At 34.0% G+C, this 17893-nt stretch overlaps 4 protein-coding genes across 4 annotated transcripts; 2 read left to right on the forward strand and 2 right to left on the reverse strand.

Annotated features, from left to right (window-relative positions):
• LOC17878884 (transcription factor MYB87) lies at positions 1–1265 on the forward strand. The gene is made up of 3 exons (XM_006285364.2): positions 1–136; positions 234–363; positions 483–1265. The coding sequence occupies exons 1-3, from the start codon at positions 1–3 to the stop codon at positions 1132–1134; spliced, it is 918 nt and encodes a 305-aa protein (XP_006285426.1). The 3' UTR covers positions 1135–1265.
• Positions 1266–3463: 2198 nt separating this feature from the next.
• On the forward strand, positions 3464–3571 carry LOC111829752. The gene has a single exon (XM_023779829.1). The coding sequence runs from the start codon at positions 3464–3466 to the stop codon at positions 3569–3571; it is 108 nt and encodes a 35-aa protein (XP_023635597.1).
• A 2184-nt stretch (positions 3572–5755) lies between these two features.
• Positions 5756–7458, reverse strand: LOC17880867 (1-aminocyclopropane-1-carboxylate synthase 8). Its single transcript, XM_006282530.2, has 4 exons — positions 7312–7458; positions 7081–7212; positions 6819–6979; positions 5756–6725 (listed from the first exon to the last, which is right to left on the reverse strand). The coding sequence occupies exons 1-4, from the start codon at positions 7456–7458 to the stop codon at positions 5756–5758; spliced, it is 1410 nt and encodes a 469-aa protein (XP_006282592.1).
• Positions 7459–14242: 6784 nt separating this feature from the next.
• LOC17879593 (squalene epoxidase 3) lies at positions 14243–16948 on the reverse strand. Its single transcript, XM_006283460.2, has 6 exons — positions 16553–16948; positions 16069–16180; positions 15799–15973; positions 15533–15701; positions 14626–15399; positions 14243–14531 (listed from the first exon to the last, which is right to left on the reverse strand). The coding sequence occupies exons 1-6, from the start codon at positions 16793–16795 to the stop codon at positions 14418–14420; spliced, it is 1587 nt and encodes a 528-aa protein (XP_006283522.1). The 5' UTR covers positions 16796–16948; the 3' UTR covers positions 14243–14417.
• Positions 16949–17893: the final 945 nt, after the last annotated feature.

Genomic DNA, 17893 nt, shown 5'->3' on the forward strand with positions numbered 1-17893 from the left:
ATGGGAAGAGCACCGTGCTGCGACAAGACCGCGGTGAAAAAAGGGCCATGGTCGCCGGAGGAAGACGCCGTTCTTAAGTCTTATATCGAAAAGCACGGCACCGGCAACAATTGGATTTCCCTTCCTCAGAGAATTGGTATCCATTATTTCAGTTTTTTTTTTTTTTTGCTTGTTGATAAAACTCATCATAGTTGTGACATGTAATACTAACAATTTTACTTTATTGTTGAAAGGTATTAAGAGGTGCGGGAAGAGTTGTCGTTTGAGATGGCTTAATTACTTGAGGCCTAACTTGAAGCATGGAGGCTTCACCGATGAAGAAGATTACATCATCTGCAGCCTTTACATTACCATTGGCAGCAGGTTTATTATCTCAATTTCATTAATTTACAACGATGCATCAATCACTGGTGTATATTCATTTTGAAAAAAATATAAAACAATAATAATTGGTTTTTGTTTATGAAATTTTGTTGATGAAGGTGGTCTATTATTGCTTCACAATTACCGGGAAGAACAGACAACGATATAAAAAACTATTGGAACACGAGGCTGAAGAAGAAGCTATTGAGCAAGCAAGGAAAAGCATTTCATCAACAACTCAATGTCAAACTCGAGCATGGAACAACATTATCATCACGTCAAGACCAGATCCCAATATGTCATGACGAGAACACTAAAGCGAACCAAACATTATATGATCAGGTACTGGTGGATCCATCAACAACATCCTTTACCATGGAAGAACAAAGCATGATCAAGAATCCGATATTGGAATCATTCTCTTGGGAACCAAACACGGTTTTGTTTGATATTGACCATCATGATGCAGCTCCTTCATCTTACCATCATGATTCATCCCCATCACTGAACTCCATGAGTAGTAGTAGTAGTAGCACCGGTATTAATTCCTCTTTGCAGATGTCAAACTACTCCACCAATCAAAGTGAGCAACAAGATATGTTCTTTATGACCGGGTTTGAGAATCTCCAAGCCGAACTATTCAACGAGATAGCCAACAACGACGAAACAAGAGCAATTGGGCTACATGGAAACGAGATGCTGTACAACAACGTGTTGGATCATGATATTAGCTCCTTCATTGATAACTATCCTCTATACGATAATGAGTAGATGATTTTGATTAGTTAGATCTTTATTAGATACAAATATGATGTCAACGAACTTAGGTTGGATCAAGTTCTTTTTTTTTTGTGCGTGTGTGTTATTATCTCTAAAATATTGAAGGCGTAAAAGAACCAAAACCCTAGAAATGTACTACACAAAGTTTATTGCTTTGAATAAATGATATCGTTTTATTATATTTATTTATTTTACTGTTTAGTTTTTTTTTTTGTCATCATTTAGTTTCACACACACTTATTATATAATTTATATCATTGGTCATTTATTTAAGCGAAAAGTGCCTTTATGCTCTCGTGAGCCGTAATAAAGAAATCAAGGTGATGCTGAAAGAATGGGAATCCTATGGACTTGATGTTTCTACGGTTTCTCAAAATTGAACATCTTTGGAGTTATAATTACTAGATCCATCAAATTTGCAAAAGTTTAGTTCAAAGTTTCTTAGATTTATTTATAACATTTAGAATAATATCGAATTTGGATGCTACCTTAAAATTATTTTGTAGGAAAGAATTTAATGACTAGATAGTCGACATTTACTTACTATGCTGATCTTTTTTTTGTCATCACTTACTATGCTGATCTTCAACAGCTTTTTTTTTAAAAAAGTTCAGATTTGGGTTAGTCAGTGTTCAATTCTCTAATCGTCACAGGTGCAGGCCTAAAATAACCAACCACTCTTTGAACGTCAAAGGTATAAATTATAAAATAATTAATGGATGCGAAGAAGAACGAGCTTAGCATATATGATATATTTTGTATTGTTTTCCAATTATTCGTTATAAATATATACTCATATGGAGCCTAATTATACTATATTACTAGTATTATTTAGCGTATGTAGTAAGTAGTGAGTAGGAAACCATTAGAAACTATATATACCAAAAAGTCAAAAAGCAGTTGACCACAAACGAACGAAGGAGACTTTGATCAATCTGTTTGTGAAACAATAGTGTGATTAATATATATCGCCAAAGTCAACACATTGTTTTCAACTTTATTTGGGAGTCGTTGGATCTTAGACATAAATATATAAATTTAAAAATATTTCATATGAACTATATAGTTCTTTAGCTCGTCATCATATTGTAACCAAAGTCAAATCCTTATCACACTTTTAATCACTCAGTATTTGTTAAATGTTTCTTTTGTTAATCTTTGATTTCTCCGGGTCCTTAATTACTGTCGTTACACTTACGCCTAGTAAAATTTATTATTTTGTCGGTAACCTAATTTATGGAGCATGTGGTTGTTACTAAAGTAAAGTATAAAAATCATTTAATCTAACTCGCTTAAATAAAAATTAATATCTACGAAAAAAAAAATGAAGTTAATAATATCTGGGCTAATCCGGTTTGTGTTAACTAGTATTAAGTCGACATTAATTTTGGTACTGTATCTCATAAGTTTTTTTTTTTTTTCTTTTTCTTTTTTTTGTATCTCATAATATAAGTTAGGCTTTTGGCCAATTGGATTTGACCAAAAAAAAAAAGGAAAATAATCACGTTCGTTTCGTACAAAACCCAACTTGGAGTTTAGAAGAATGCTATACTGTAATTGTTCCTTTTCATATATATAGATATATGTGGGTTTGTTACAAAAGTACACATAATGATGTCCCATGAAATATACATGTAATATAAGTGCATGAAGTGTGAACAGTGGTGATGCAATGTTTGAAATGGACGTATACCCAACAAATCAACTACAATTTTCTTACCAATTTGCTTTTTTAATCGCCAAAGAAGACAAATATAAAAAAATCACATGCTTGTGGTTTCGTCTACTTCTTTCCTCATATAGCAACTTTGCGCATCGACTTGGTCACACCCACAAATATAGACTTGTTGATATTACCACTGAAGTTTATCTAATGGTAAAGTCTTTATTACAAAAGAAGAAATATAGTATAGTCCAATCTCTCCCTAATTTTTCATAGTTGGGGCTATATTTTACATGGGCTTTTACGCCTTAATATTTTCTCAATTGGCCCATCTTTGTTTGTCTGTTATTTCATCTTTTACGAGCCTACACCCATATATATGGCCATATCTCACTATGCACTTTTAAGTAAAACTGTATAGCGTTACGTCGTCTAAGTAGATCAACTGGAAAATACTACACTTTTATGCCACGTATGATATGACATATGGCAAATTAGTAGATGTTGAGAACAATGTTAAACTAGGGTTTGTTATGAGCTTCTAACTCAAAACCAATTGGCAATGAGTGGAGAGGCCCATATATCTTATATACTAGTCAGGATCTTATTCAACTTCCAATGTAGGATATTGTATCCTTAATACGCCCCCTCGAGATGATGGCTCTTCTGACCATAGATCTCGGTATGTTCGGGCATGAATTGGTTGGCCAACTATGGGGCAGGCCGATTGTGGATTGGGTTGAGTATGTGCGGACCGGACTCTAATACCATGATCCTACTCAACTTCCAATGTGGGATATTGTATCCCTAATAAACAAACAACAACAACCAAAAAAAAAGATAATCCTAAAAGTAATGATCATCAATATTCACCAAGAAAGAAGATCGAATCTTTATTTGGAAAGACGAATAAAGGTAACCTTTTGTGTTGGAGACAAGAATTGCTTTCGGCATTTTGTCTTTGAATTATAAACATCTTTGAATGGTTTTAAAAATATCCAACTTTGAATCCTCCTCATGCAATGCCAACATTTTCTGGAATATGGATACAAAATATATACATTACTTAAATTGTTGAAAATGTAGAGAAAATCCCGAAACCTAAAAAAGCTTAAAGCTCTTTGAGAAAGAAAAATACATAATGACATTGTCGTCAAAGTTCCAAACATCAAAACATATACTATTCAACAAAGAAAAACAATGCCATTAGTCTCCAACACAAAGATGTGACTATGAAATTTCTTGTCTGCCTAATGTTCTTTTACGTACTACATAATAAATAAAAGTGGATTTAGATTTCGGGTTTAGTTTGATTTTTATCAATGCATAACAGTCTACATTGCTGAAAAATAAGGTTAAAATAGACAACACAGTTACAATCTGTTTGTAGTTGCTTGGAATCCCTTGTCGTCTTGTACTAAAAACTCTATAACTCTTGTACCTGTTTATTCAAAACAAAACAAAACAAAAAGTCCGATATATTGAAGATGAAACAGTAACATTCGTATATAACAAGTAAACTTGAAGCAACGTGGCAGGAAACAAGACCCATGGTCATGTGGCCCCCGGATGCGTAGATCGACACGAACATAACATAGCAACACATCACCAATGAGAAATATACGACAATTATTTATATATTACAAGGTTGGTCGAATATATATTTATATAGTATAATAATATGCTGAAATATATTTGTGAGCTGACCAATCAGAAAATCTTAGCAGATGTTCTCTGTTTTCTCTTGCCATGTGAAACCCACATGACTCTTTGACATTTGACAACTACCCTCATATTAATTTCCTTTTGATTTGGCTCTATGCATTATTTTACCGGTTTGTCCATAACGGTTAATATATTAGAAACTGATCTTAAATATATAAATATATTAGAAACTGAGTTCTCGAGAATTGAGATGTTTATCAAAAAAAAAAAAAAAGATGTTTCGCCAATTGCTCAGGTATTATTTTCCCATTTAACTAGGTGCAGTCATGTGAATTGAACCCATGTTGATTACATATACACATGAGTACATGACCAATGTAAAGTACACGCTAATGACGTTAGAATAATTATATATCTGTGAATTTATATAAAAACATACTAAGATTCTAATGTCAGTGGCAGAGATTTAGTTTCTGATTAGAGAAAGTAGTTAGTTTAGATTGGTCTTCCTATTTCTGCCACCAAACATTAACTCTAATTAGGTTTTGAGATTATAAAACGAAAACTCATCTTTCTTAATTTCTTATTGGGTCAACAATTTATCATCTAAAATTATTTCGAATTTACACGATCAATAAAGATAGATCACAACACCTGTGTACGTGGCTGTGAGTGTACAATTTTGGGTTCATCTTTTGACTTCAATGGTAGGTTTCGTTGACTTCACAAGTCATCTAATCGAAATCGATCACTTCGAAACCAATTAAAGCAATTAGAGAATAATTATTAAATGCACCAATTTATCTCCTTTTGTCAACGAAGAGTAATAAAGGAATAGCTCCTAGTTGTGCAAAAGGGTTAACAAATGTGAACATAGTCTACTACTATAGTGCTAAGAAGTAGGTTCTAATTAATTACATAATAATTAATGAGCGGACCCAAATTATAGCTTCTCAACCAGAAAAGTCGCCGGCAAATCACACGTACGTAGCACTTTTTTAACGCAAATTTGAAACAAAGAGATATTGAAAAATGCAGTAAAAGTTTTCCAAAGATCATATTATAAAGTGAAAAAAATACATTATACTGTGTACTACATAAAAAGGCACACTGCATTATCCCTTTTTTACGTACGGACAGAGTGATCTTTTTCCCTTAAAACTATACCAAAATAAAAAATTCTGGTTAAAAAGAAAAAAAAAATTATATTTGACGAATAATCACCCATAAATAATGACAAAAAAGCATATACTTATTACAGATTAATTATTTAAAAAGACCAGACTATCGTTCCTCGGGTTCACGGTCGTGAAACGATAGCCGGAAAACCCAATTAGAGACTTTCTTCTTCCTTAAATTCTTTAGTCTTTGATGTTCACTTTGACTTCTTGCAGTAGACGACGGTCCATCAACAAACTTCTTCAGTCTATCCAACGCAACCTCTAATGTCTCTTCGCTCATATTCGCGAAACAAACCCTAAACCAACCCGGTTCGTTGCAATGGCACGAAGAACCGGGAGAGATATTGAGCTTAACCTCGTAAACGATCTTTTTCCATAGTTCAATCTCAGCTTCGAACGTGTTTGATTTCAATAGGTGTCTCATATCGACCCAACAGAAGAGTCCGGCGTTGCTCTTGAGACACTCGATGCCTGCAGCCTCTAGTCCCGATACGAGCTTCTTGTGTCGGTTCTTGAGACGGATCTGGTTCTCTTGGAGGTAGTTTTTGGTGAATTTTTTGTCGGATAACAATGCGGACAAGAGGTATTGTGTTTGAGAAGAGATTAGACCGAAACTGGACATTTTTGTCGCTGCTGAGACGACATTGTCATCGTTGGAGTAAATCACCCCAACGCGAAAACCAGGTAGGCCTAGATCTTTAGACAAACTGTAAACGACGTGGACACGTTTAAAAACATCTGTGTTTTCGAGCCTTCTATCTTTGAGGACTTCCATTACGCTAATGAATCCGGGAGAAGCAAAAACGGTACCCGAGTAGATCTCGTCGCTTATCAAGTGAATCTTCTTACGTGAGATGAAGTCCACGAGATGGTTAAGTTCGGTTCGGGTCGTTGTAGTACCCAACGGGTTAGATGGGTTGGTTATAAGGACTCCTTTCACTTTTAGGTTAAGCTTTTGAGCTTCCTCGTAGGCCTCTTCGAGTGCAGATTTAGTGATGCGGAATCCGTTTGCACTCGTACACTTGATCGGTACAATCTCAGCTCCGGTTCTCCATTTCAAATCCCTATCAAATCTGCATTTGAAAATTAAATAAAAGTATTTCAGTTAGCGTAAGTTTCTGTGTTACTTGTGAGTGAAGCAAGGGTTTGACAAAAAGTTAACTAACCCTGGATAATATGGCGTAGGGAGCAAAAAAGCATCTCCAGGATTAGTGAGACAGAACATGAGAGTTTCGTTAGCCGGAGTAGCACCAGCGGTGAGGACAAGGTTGTTTGGATCGAAAGAAACTCGGTTTCCTCTATTTTCCGACATGAAATCCGCCATAGCCTGAAAATATTGAAGACAAAACAAACCAGTTTAGTAAACTATCGGTTTGACAGGATCATAAAAATGTCCGATCTCTTTCATAATCTATTGGATAATCTTACATTCTTAAAGGAAGGAAGGCCATGATAGTCTTGAAAGAGAGCTAATTCACGAAAAATAGATTGGCCATCTCTTTGGAAATTTGCTGCGTCGGGGTTCTTAGCAAGCCATGACTCAATGAGATCGAAAGATAACTGCAAGACAAACAAGTAAGACCGTAAGATATATATTCTTGATACCATACATTATCGAAACTGTACAATACGTTGCGTTTTTTTAATGATTATTATTACCTGATTTTCTGCGAGACCCATTTGGATAATGCCGTCTGGATTCTTGATCTCGTCGTAAGGATTCTTCTCATACTCTTCCCAGCCCAAAAAATACGAAGAATCTTGGCCATGAGTGTTGCAAGTAGCTTTCTTCGACAGGAGACCCATTTTTCTTTAGCTCTAGAGAGAGAGAGGAGAGATGTGAGAGTAGGAGAATAAAGCAGAGAGAGAGGAAATAGATATGCAAATCAAGATTGAGAGAGAAAAAAAGATGTTGTGTTGTGAGTGATGTTTGTAGGTAAGCTACGATCGAGAGGTCTCTAGGCATGTGTGGGTGTTTATATATAGTGTTCATGCTACCCCCACGACACAAATCTTGACCAGTCAGATATTCGATTTATTAAAGATTTTAATTGAATTATTTTGTATTTAATTAATTAAGAATATTAATCAATTCACGCGTTTCCGTCCACACCGACCCTCAAAACACACTCGAATGAGCTCAACTTCAATAGTTTTTATTTGCATCGCGCTTACGGAGTTTTGGATACGTGAGTTCAAAGTTATTTACTTAATCACTGTCATTATTGTTTGGTTGGTAATTTTTTTTTGTTTTTTTGTAATTGAGTAGTAGTATAAACTATAAAGGGAGAAACAGTAATGAGATGCCCATACCGACAGAAAATCTCCATATAAATGGGATATAATGCGACCCACAGAGAAATCTAACAAAAAAATTATACATGCAATAAAATAAAATAGGGAAAAAATGGAAAACGTTAAATTGTTGTCATTGTTACAATTGGGGACTCTTTGGACCGTGTTAACGTAAATGTTGGTCCACCACGCTACTCCACCATCTAAACATGTTGTATAACTGTGTCGGCTCAATTTTTTTTCCATTGAGCTCGCTCAGCTAATAGTTCTCTCTGTGCTCAACACATTACCAACACATTTAACGTCCTTCCAAGTTTCAACATTAATTCTTTATACGAGTTTAGACAATAGTGAAAAGGATGAGTTGGCATGAGAAAATAATTTTTTTTTTTGTTTTTGGTAAAAAATATGATTACAAAGTTTCTGAAAATCGTTTAGTGTTGTTAGTTTGTTAGCTGTAAATTAATAATAACTGCTTACAATGTATATTTAATTTGTTCCTACCCAAAAAAAAAATGTATATTTAATTTGTTTTTAATTAAAATCCGGGATACAAAAGAAATATCAGAAAATTTGTTAAATTTAAGAAATATCAAATGGAAGAAAGTTCTAAATATATACGCAAAATTGTGGATTTTTTACACATTCACCGCATGCATGAGACCAAGTTAACAGAGAGTATATGTTTTGTTTTTTATAAAATTTTACTTAATTCATCAAACCAAGTTATACGACCATACATATATGCTTGATGACGTGTATAAAACGTTTTTAGAAACCCAATGGGAACAAGAACAAGATGAAATCTTTGAACGTAAGATATATAGTTAGTTCTCGCCGGAAACGTGTCGGAACATACCATTACCAAGTAGTCCTCCAATTCGTGTTTTTATTTTTGCATAATGATGACCACTCACTTAAAAATATTAATTCTTTTAAGTATCCATTTTAGGCAAAATAAAAACAGTTGACGTCGAACCAATAAATTAATTAACTTTTTGTTTGAGGTGTGAAATTCATATATATATATATACTCTTTCTTTCATTTCTCATTCTCAATTTGTATTTCCCGAAACTGAAAAAATGTATACATCTTATGATACCGAATCACATTAACTAACAACGTGTTTCTCAGTTTTAAACACATGTCGGCTTCAGCGATTGCCGTTGCTTTTTATTCAATTATTTTTCTTACATTGATTTTACTTAATTAATTATGTTTATGTAGAAAAAAATACTGTATTGTCCCAGTTCGTAAAATACTAAAAATAATAATAATGGAAATATATAAAAGAATAGAAGAAAACAATTATTATTGTTCAACAACTTAATCACTAAACCGGTCCAGTAAACGCGCCCTTAGTTTATAGCTCCCTGATTAATGAGTGTCCCATTGTATAAGCATTCACTGTGATCACCAAATATGTACCGATTCAAGATTATTATAAAGCACCTTTATTTATTACATTTTTATTTTTTATATATAATCTATTATAAAGACGATAAAAAATCAGTGGTATAAGAATTCATAAACTATTAGAAATATTTTCGACAAGTTTCTGTGAGAGTTTTTTTGGATTATAATTTTTTGACACTAATTATTCATTCTAATTACAGTAAAACCTCTATAAATTAATACTCGATAAATTAATAATCTCTATAAATTAATAAATTTTTCCGGTCCCAAGTTGGGACTAGTGTAATTTTAGACATATTTTGATAAAATAATTTTTTTTTTTGAAAATCCTTTGTAAATATATGATCCAATAATATTATAAATTAATAATTAGGTAAAATTTTCAAAATATATGTATATATAAACACATTAGTTTTTGTTAGAGTTTATTTCTAATATTTTATTATATCAAAAATTGTTGGCATTCTCTTTCAAGACATAATAATTATTATTTTCTTTGTAATTAATTATATAAAATACTAATTATCATGATTAAATCTCATTTTTCAATATTTTTCTAAAAAAACTTTCAAATTAGGAAAATCTCTCTATAAATTAATAATTGAATAATTAAATAATTATTAATTTATAGATAAATTAATAATTCTATAAATTAATAGATTTTCATGGTCGCAACATTATTAATTTACAGAGGTTTTACTATAGTATGTTTCATCAAATATATTATACCACCTCATCCCCATAGTTTCTTCATTATCAAATAAATATTTGATTTTGATTATATTTGCTGTTTATATGTATTTTTGTATCCTACATTTCATCCATACCCATTCATTTATTTAATTAGCCAAAAAAATTCCTATCTAGTTCAAGACACTAGCTTCAAGTGTGAGTACAGAATGTTACTGAATTTCACGATCGTAATACCTATGTTTTAGAAAAAAATATCAAAGTTTATCGAAGAAAACAAAAAGTAGGCCTAGTTTCTCTGGTTTATCTATTTCTTAAGGATATATTAAAATTGTACGAAAAAGACTACTACTTCCATAGATTAAAAAACCTTACACAAACGAAAAAGTAAGATAAAAAAATATATACATATAAATATAAAGAGAAAGGGAATAAAATATGAGAGACAGCTCAGAGTCACCTGACTTTTCCAAAAATATAAATAGACGGTTAATAGTTAATACACGTATGAGAAGTTATATAGTTGCCTAATACTTCTTGTTTTTTATTGGTTACCATGTAAACACTAATTACTATATCTAGTTGCTGAGAAGTCCTCTATTTTTATTTTATTTTCTTGTTCTCAACTTTTGCAAATACGAATTTTCAGAGTTGCTTCGTTCTCTCACTTTTTGACGTTCATGTGTTTTTGTAGATTTTTAATAATTATTTGGCGACAGACTTTTGACTATTTTGAACGATATGCTCTTGTACGATTTTGAACGACCGAGATTACCAAATATATGTATGTTTAAGTTTGATAATATCATTGATTTATAGGTCGATTTAGTCAAACATATGTTTAGAATTAATAGCTTGCCAGACAATCTTCTTCAGCTTGAGAAACCGTCTAATTTTTCATACCACATCACTATGTATGATATGATGGTTAAAAAAATAGTTCTTTTCCAAGATGATTTTTTCAAACACAAACAAAGTTTTCCTTTTCACCTATCCAACAAACAATAGTTTCATTTTTCTTAAGAACTATCTCGTAGCCTCTCTCCATTTCCTTTAGTTAGAAGTTTCAGTACCATGGGAAATGGTTCCACATAAGCAAAGTAAATAACAAAAGCTCGACCAGAATTAACAAAAGGTACACCGAAGGATTATAATAGGGTCCTTAATATTTCTTAAGATGCAACAAAAATGGGTCCATGTGTATATCTTCCGACACGACCATGCTTTGATCTGATTCTTTGATGCACTTTGTGACCTTTAAGCTTAACAACACCAAGTAAAGAGACAAGCTGATATATAATTCCAAAAGGATTGCAAATCCCGAAGCATATCATAGTCGTTAAGTCGTTAGTTAATTAATTAATTAAAAAAGGTAGTCACTGAGATCATTTACCTTGGAGACATGATCTCCATTCTCCACAATTTACAGATTGTGTTAGATTATGTATAATGTATTGGAGGAGATAAACGAAAAAAAAAAAAAAAAATTACAGTTAAAATGGGTCAAAAAATTTGAAAGCGATGGTGAGACCAAACAAAAAAAAATGAACGCCATGGTGTAATTATAAAATAGTTGATTTGCAGAAATTATATATTGCATAGTATAGAGTATAGACTAGAGTTTAGTGTAGCGATTTGAATAGAAATTGTTATTAACGAGTAATTGTTTTCAGAAATAATTGAGAGTGAGGAATAATCCAAATTTTAAAGAAATAAATGATCGAGGACGAAAGAGAATGAGCACGTGAAAGCCCAATCGCGTATATGTCCCACAGTGTCACATATCATTTTGTGTCTACAAATATATATATATTTCTACAAATTGAATAAGCACGAATGTGAATTTCCATGGAGTGGGTTTTATAGTATTACGAATGTATATATATATAAAAAACAAAGTATTATTTTAGTAAGCTATTTGGATACACAATACAGAAATGGGAGTGACAACTAACGTGACGTTCACGTTGCTCCGATCGTCAAGAAAATTCCTAGGAGAGACACTCTATGGACCAGTTTGCTTCACCTCCTCCATATCGTAGGACCCTTCTTCAACCCATCCACCTTCAACTTTACATTACTTCTTTTGTCTCTTCTTCCTTTCTTAACTAAAAACAAAAACCAGCTCGATACATCTTTCTTTCATCGTGACAAAAAAATTCAAAGTGTTATCCTAAATTATATATGTCGTACATTTGACTCGGGTGACACAATAGTATTGAATAGAATTATAGAAATGGTCATTGTTTTGGTTTGAAGTCAAAAGTCACTGTTTATGACATATAGTGCTTTTAATTAATTAGGTCTTGAGATTTCTTGTAAGATTTGAATTATTTAAGATCTTATATTGTCCAAAAGAAATTAAACATTTGTGAGGTTTAAAGTTGAGTTAATTAATTTCCGTACAAGTTGGAGGAAATGAAAAAACGCAAAATGTACACGGAATGATGAATTGATGATGAATGATTCACAATTAAAACCGTGATTTCTTGGAAGCTTACATGTTTGTGTAGTGATTAGGCTTTGATGATGTGTCCACTCTTATGTGCTGTTGTTGTTGTTAACAACAAGTTGCATACTTTACTTTGGTCTATGACTATACGTACCTATATTGTCGAAGTCAATGAAAGTTACGTACGTACGTATACATAATATTGTGTCGTCAACTAAATCCGTATATTATCCATATTACCTAATTATAGAAATAAGTACATGTCTAAAGTCAAAACTCTAATATTAAAGTCTTATGTTTATATAGTTATGTTAGTTAAAAAAAATATAAAAAATCCACCAACCGTGTTTTCTCATTCGGAAAAAATTACGTACGGGCCTAGCTAGCCTATACGTAAAATTACTAAAACTCGTATACATGTTATGTATGAAGACCAAAATAATTTGAGTTACTAAACCTGTATACACATATATGTAATAAAGTAAAAAAACAAGTATTTAATTTTGTAGGACTTATTGACTTTCATTTATATTTCCGCACTGTCTTTGGAAAAAGTTGTCATATTTGTGTAAATATGTACCAATGTACAAATCAAATTGTAAAAATGGAAACCTTGGCGTACGTAGAGGATAGATATTCAAATTGGGACATAGAGAATTTAATAGAATGAACAATGTCAACAAAAGATATTAATGGTGGTACAGCAATGTGTGATGAGAAAATAATTTAGTTGGAGAAAAGCAAGATGTGCTTGTGCGTGCGTGGGGGGGCTTGTTTCTGTATGGGAGTGACATATTGAAACCGATGTATAACATATATATATATATTTTTTTTTTCGAATCTATTTTAAACTTAACGTCTTATTTTTTCTTCAATGTAAATTTCAACGCAAAATACATAACCAAAGTTAACTTTTACTTTGTTCTTCGTTTTTTTTTTTTGTTTCTGTCTGAAATCAACTTACATAGTCTTACCCAATATATATCTTTTAATTTGGGAAAAAGAGATTATTTGCAGTAATAATTTTTGAAAACGATTACAAATTTAACGCAAACTATAAGAAGAAAACAATATAAGTCCGCCCCTAGGAAGGCTATCTAATTGAGAGACTCAACATCACAATGAATGTAAGAAGTGTGTGTGGCATTTAGATTTGGGCTAATATTGTGGCTCCACTCCCTTAACGTAAATAGCTCCAAGCCATCTTTTTGACCCCTTTCAATTGTTTTCATATCATTTATCGCCCCATTCCCTCTTGTTTCTTAGCTGAATGTGATTGACAAATCAAATCTATCTATTATTACATTACATCATTTTCTAGTTTGTTTATTGGTAAAGAAAGATTAGATCAAATGGACTGTCAAATTCATACTAGTAGAAAATATCACTTCACCAAGGAAGGATTCCAACATGCCAACGCAAAGCCATCTGAATCATATGCACATGTGAAGGGCTCACGATGTTGTTACATTACATGCATCAGTGGCTGCAGCCCATCAATGTCAGTGTCCAGCCTTTACAGGCCCCAACAAACGAACTTGTTTTCTTTTGGATAAGAAAAATAAATCTGAATGTGAACATCAACGTATACGACACTTGGGCCGCTAAGTTTTTTTTTTTTTGTGTTATGACTTATGAGTTGGAGCAATATGCAAAAAGCAAAACAAAATATAAAAAATGTAATTGGTAAGTTACGTTTGAACGTTTATGAGTTACGACACATGTTTCTATAACAATTAGCAAAGATAATTCATACTTATTTACTTGATGATTTTGTTTTAACAGATGGGTTACACATTTCAAACCAAAGTTCGTAAAAGACCAAATCAAACCACCCGGTTCATTCGAATCGTAACAGCAAATAAGCTAATCTTACACTTGAGAAATCTTATGAGCAGAGTTTATGATTCATCATTGAGGAGGAGAAGGAGGAGGAGCTCTGTAAATGGCAGGTATAGTTCGAGGGAAGAACATTTGCCTCACACCTTCTGCTTTTATTATTGGAAATATAATCCCTGAAGCACTCTGTTTCATAACACACAAGCCAAATATTCAAGATTTTAACACATTGGTTATAAATATTAGTATTTCAAGAGGTTATAAGGAAACGAGGACGTACCGAGATCAGTCTAGCTCCGAGCCATAACCGTTTAACGGAAGGGAGAGGTACGAGCAAGCGACCAACCCCGAATATCGCAACTGCGAAGAAATGAAGAACAAGGCTCATAGGCCGTGGGTTCAAACCCGAGAGCAAAGCCACTGGTCCAGACGAGCATACACCTCCGAGGCTAAGATAATCAAAACACGCTCGACGCATTTCGCTTCTCGCATCATCAGGAGATGCAAGAAAGACTTTATAGAGAGCTCCTGCGAGGGTATTGATGGTTGAAGCAACCGGTTTCCGCAATGTGTAGAAGGATTCGATGTATTTGGATAAGGATTCTTTGTCGGTTAAGTTGGTGAGCGGGTTCAGTAGATTGCGGAGGATAACTATATCGGACAAAGCGACAGTCATACCACCTCCAGTAAGAGGATGGCGCATATTGAACGCATCGCCTAGAAGTAGAGCTCCAGGTGTAGGAATTGGGTCGGCAGGCATGCTTCTGTTCGGCATTGTTCTTATGTTACCTTTCTCGACCGCGGAAATGAAAGCATCACGGATCTGAGGCGGTACTTGCGGTGCAACCATTGTTTTGAGATAATTAGCCATTTCGCCGCTTGCGAGTGAAGGTAGTTTTGAACCAGGTACATCCACCAAGCAACGGACTTCCGAGCTGCTGATTGGATAGAATAAAATGGGTGACGGATCGCCAAGAACGACGTGTCCATGATTCGGAAAAGGAAGTACGCAATTCTCCAGCACGAGACCCACAAAATTTGATGGCACTTCCACCTGATTAGAGAGCGTCATTGATCAACAAATGAGAAAAGACTATCAACAACAAAGCAAAACAAGATAAATCTATCTGATCCGAAACCAAACAGAGAGAGACAACCTAAAATGCAACAACCACCATGTCACACACCTTAGGTTTGCAGAGAGAGCGACGCAAGTTGGAGAAACAGCCATCACACACAATGGTCAAGGGAGCAAATGCTTTAAGTTCTTGGCCATCTTTGGTTTTGTATTGAACGCCTTTGATTATTCCTTTTTCTTCCACCAAAGATGTCACTGTTCCTTGCTCCATTCGAACACTGAAATAACGTATCAGAAAATTCAAATCAGATGCTGCAACAATAACCACCAAGAAGCTAACAGATGTGTGCTATATCAAAAAATCAAAACTCTTACTTGAGAAGTGAAGAAGCTTTCTCACGCATCCTCTGCACAAATCTCCCATTGTGAAAGCTACGACCCGCAACATCCGAATCAAACTGATCCAAAGGGTAAGAGAGTTTAGTGTGTTTCCCATCTTTGAAGAGAGCATAACCAAGAACTCTCTGCGCATCTATCTCCTTCACACAATCTACAATAACCAAGAAGTAACCAAATCAATACAGACAATTCAAATAACAACGAATCCAACAAAAGATATGATCTTTATTGGTAGATCTAATTTACCTTCAAGTCCGAGCTCGATTAACTTCAAGTAACCACCTGGTTGAAGCAATTCACCAACAATTCTATCAGGTTCGTTCAAGTCTCTTTCTATAACGTGAACTCTTCTTCCTTCCTACAACCACACACACACACAAAAGGCAAAAAGAGCTTAGATTTGATCTCGTGACGCAACTAGAAACCACAAAACCGCAACACGCAAAACCCATTAACCCGTGAATTAATACGAATCACGAGGATTTCATGAATGCGAAATATTAACACGAAAGTTGAAAACTTTATCCACTAAAAAAACACATCTTTGAGATGATGATGATCCACATTGACAAACCTAATAGCTTGTGTTGCAAGAATTTAATAGAGCTAGACGATAAATAAATTATTAAACAATTCGACAAGATTCGAATACACAATTCAATAATAATAATAAACGAAAAAAGATAAAACAATTTCGAGACTTTTAAACATTATCCAAAAAAGTTCATACCTTTCCGAGGGTATGAGCGAGAGCAGCACCGGCGACACCAGCACCAACAATGATAATATCGACGCCATTACCAGATTTCACCGTTAGGGTTTCATCGATTCTGCTCTGAGCTCTCTTGCTACGTTTCAAATTCTCTCTGCTCCGGCGGCGTTGCTGCAAGAGATAAAGAAACAGAGAAGCGAACAGAGAGGCTAGGAACGTTGTCAGAACCAAGTGATCGACGACAATCGACGGCGCATCCATTCTCCTCCTCCGCCGCTCCCAAGCGGCCAATACCGGTGTGTCTGTGTGTTTATCTTTTTTCACGAAACGACGCGTTGATATGGTTTCTAAGGCGTTGAGACGATTTTGATGAAATTTTGTATTTATTTCAAAGGGAAAACAAAAATTGTGGTTGTGAAACAAAGTCGTGGCTTTTTCTCATATTTCATATTGTTGAAGGACCTATATATTAAATATAAAGGTTAAAGCTTATTAAAAACGTGAAAAAGACAGAATCATAGTAAACAACAACAGAACTAATTAAAATATAACATCAAACTTAGGAAGTTTTAAGGAAATATATTTTAACTACACGTTACCACTTAGCACGAGTATGATTCTGATTTCTGATTTATATTTTACCTTAATAGTGTCGTTCTAGTGAAAAGCTAATTACCATATGCAGTTTTGGAGTATGGAACCAAATCTATCGATGAGACCACATGTGACAACAATAGTAATCAGACGTGGAAGCGTATTGCCTTCATAGTATTACAAACAAGCCAAAAAAGGTTAGATTTCGAAGCAATTAATGTGCCATTTAATTCGGTTGATGCAAATATCAAAAGCCCCAACTGTATATATGACTCTGTGTGGACTAAATTGTTTCCAACCCTACAAAACTGATGAACGTTACTTGGAATTTGGACCGTGGCCCAATTGGTTACGTTTGGCGCTGGTCCTAAACCAACTCTACCCTTTGCACACGTGAGTATAATAGTCAAAGACCGAGTGGGCCAAATTTGTTTGTGAAATACACGTCCACGGCCCAATAAACTTCTTTCGCGTCCGAGTTTGTGCAATCTCACTTTATCCATCCACACGCATTGGAAAAACACGTGACAAAGGACACACAGTTAAATAAAATCGAAGGTATCTTCAACTTTGAACTACTCACTCACTTCATTTACCACACGTATGGGTTACTGTAAATTTTGCTGCCCCATAATTAAAAAGTTTCCAAAGCGATAAATTGATTTAAAAAATATTTCCTAAATATGATGGAGGGAATATTTAAATTGTTTTTGGTGAAACTTTAGGGAAAAGCTGATACGGGTGGGGTGTGAAAAAGAGACAAAA

Source organism: Capsella rubella, unplaced genomic scaffold (genome assembly GCF_000375325.1).
Source record: "Capsella rubella cultivar Monte Gargano unplaced genomic scaffold, Caprub1_0 scaffold_7, whole genome shotgun sequence".
Classification (NCBI taxonomy): domain Eukaryota; kingdom Viridiplantae; phylum Streptophyta; class Magnoliopsida; order Brassicales; family Brassicaceae; genus Capsella; species Capsella rubella.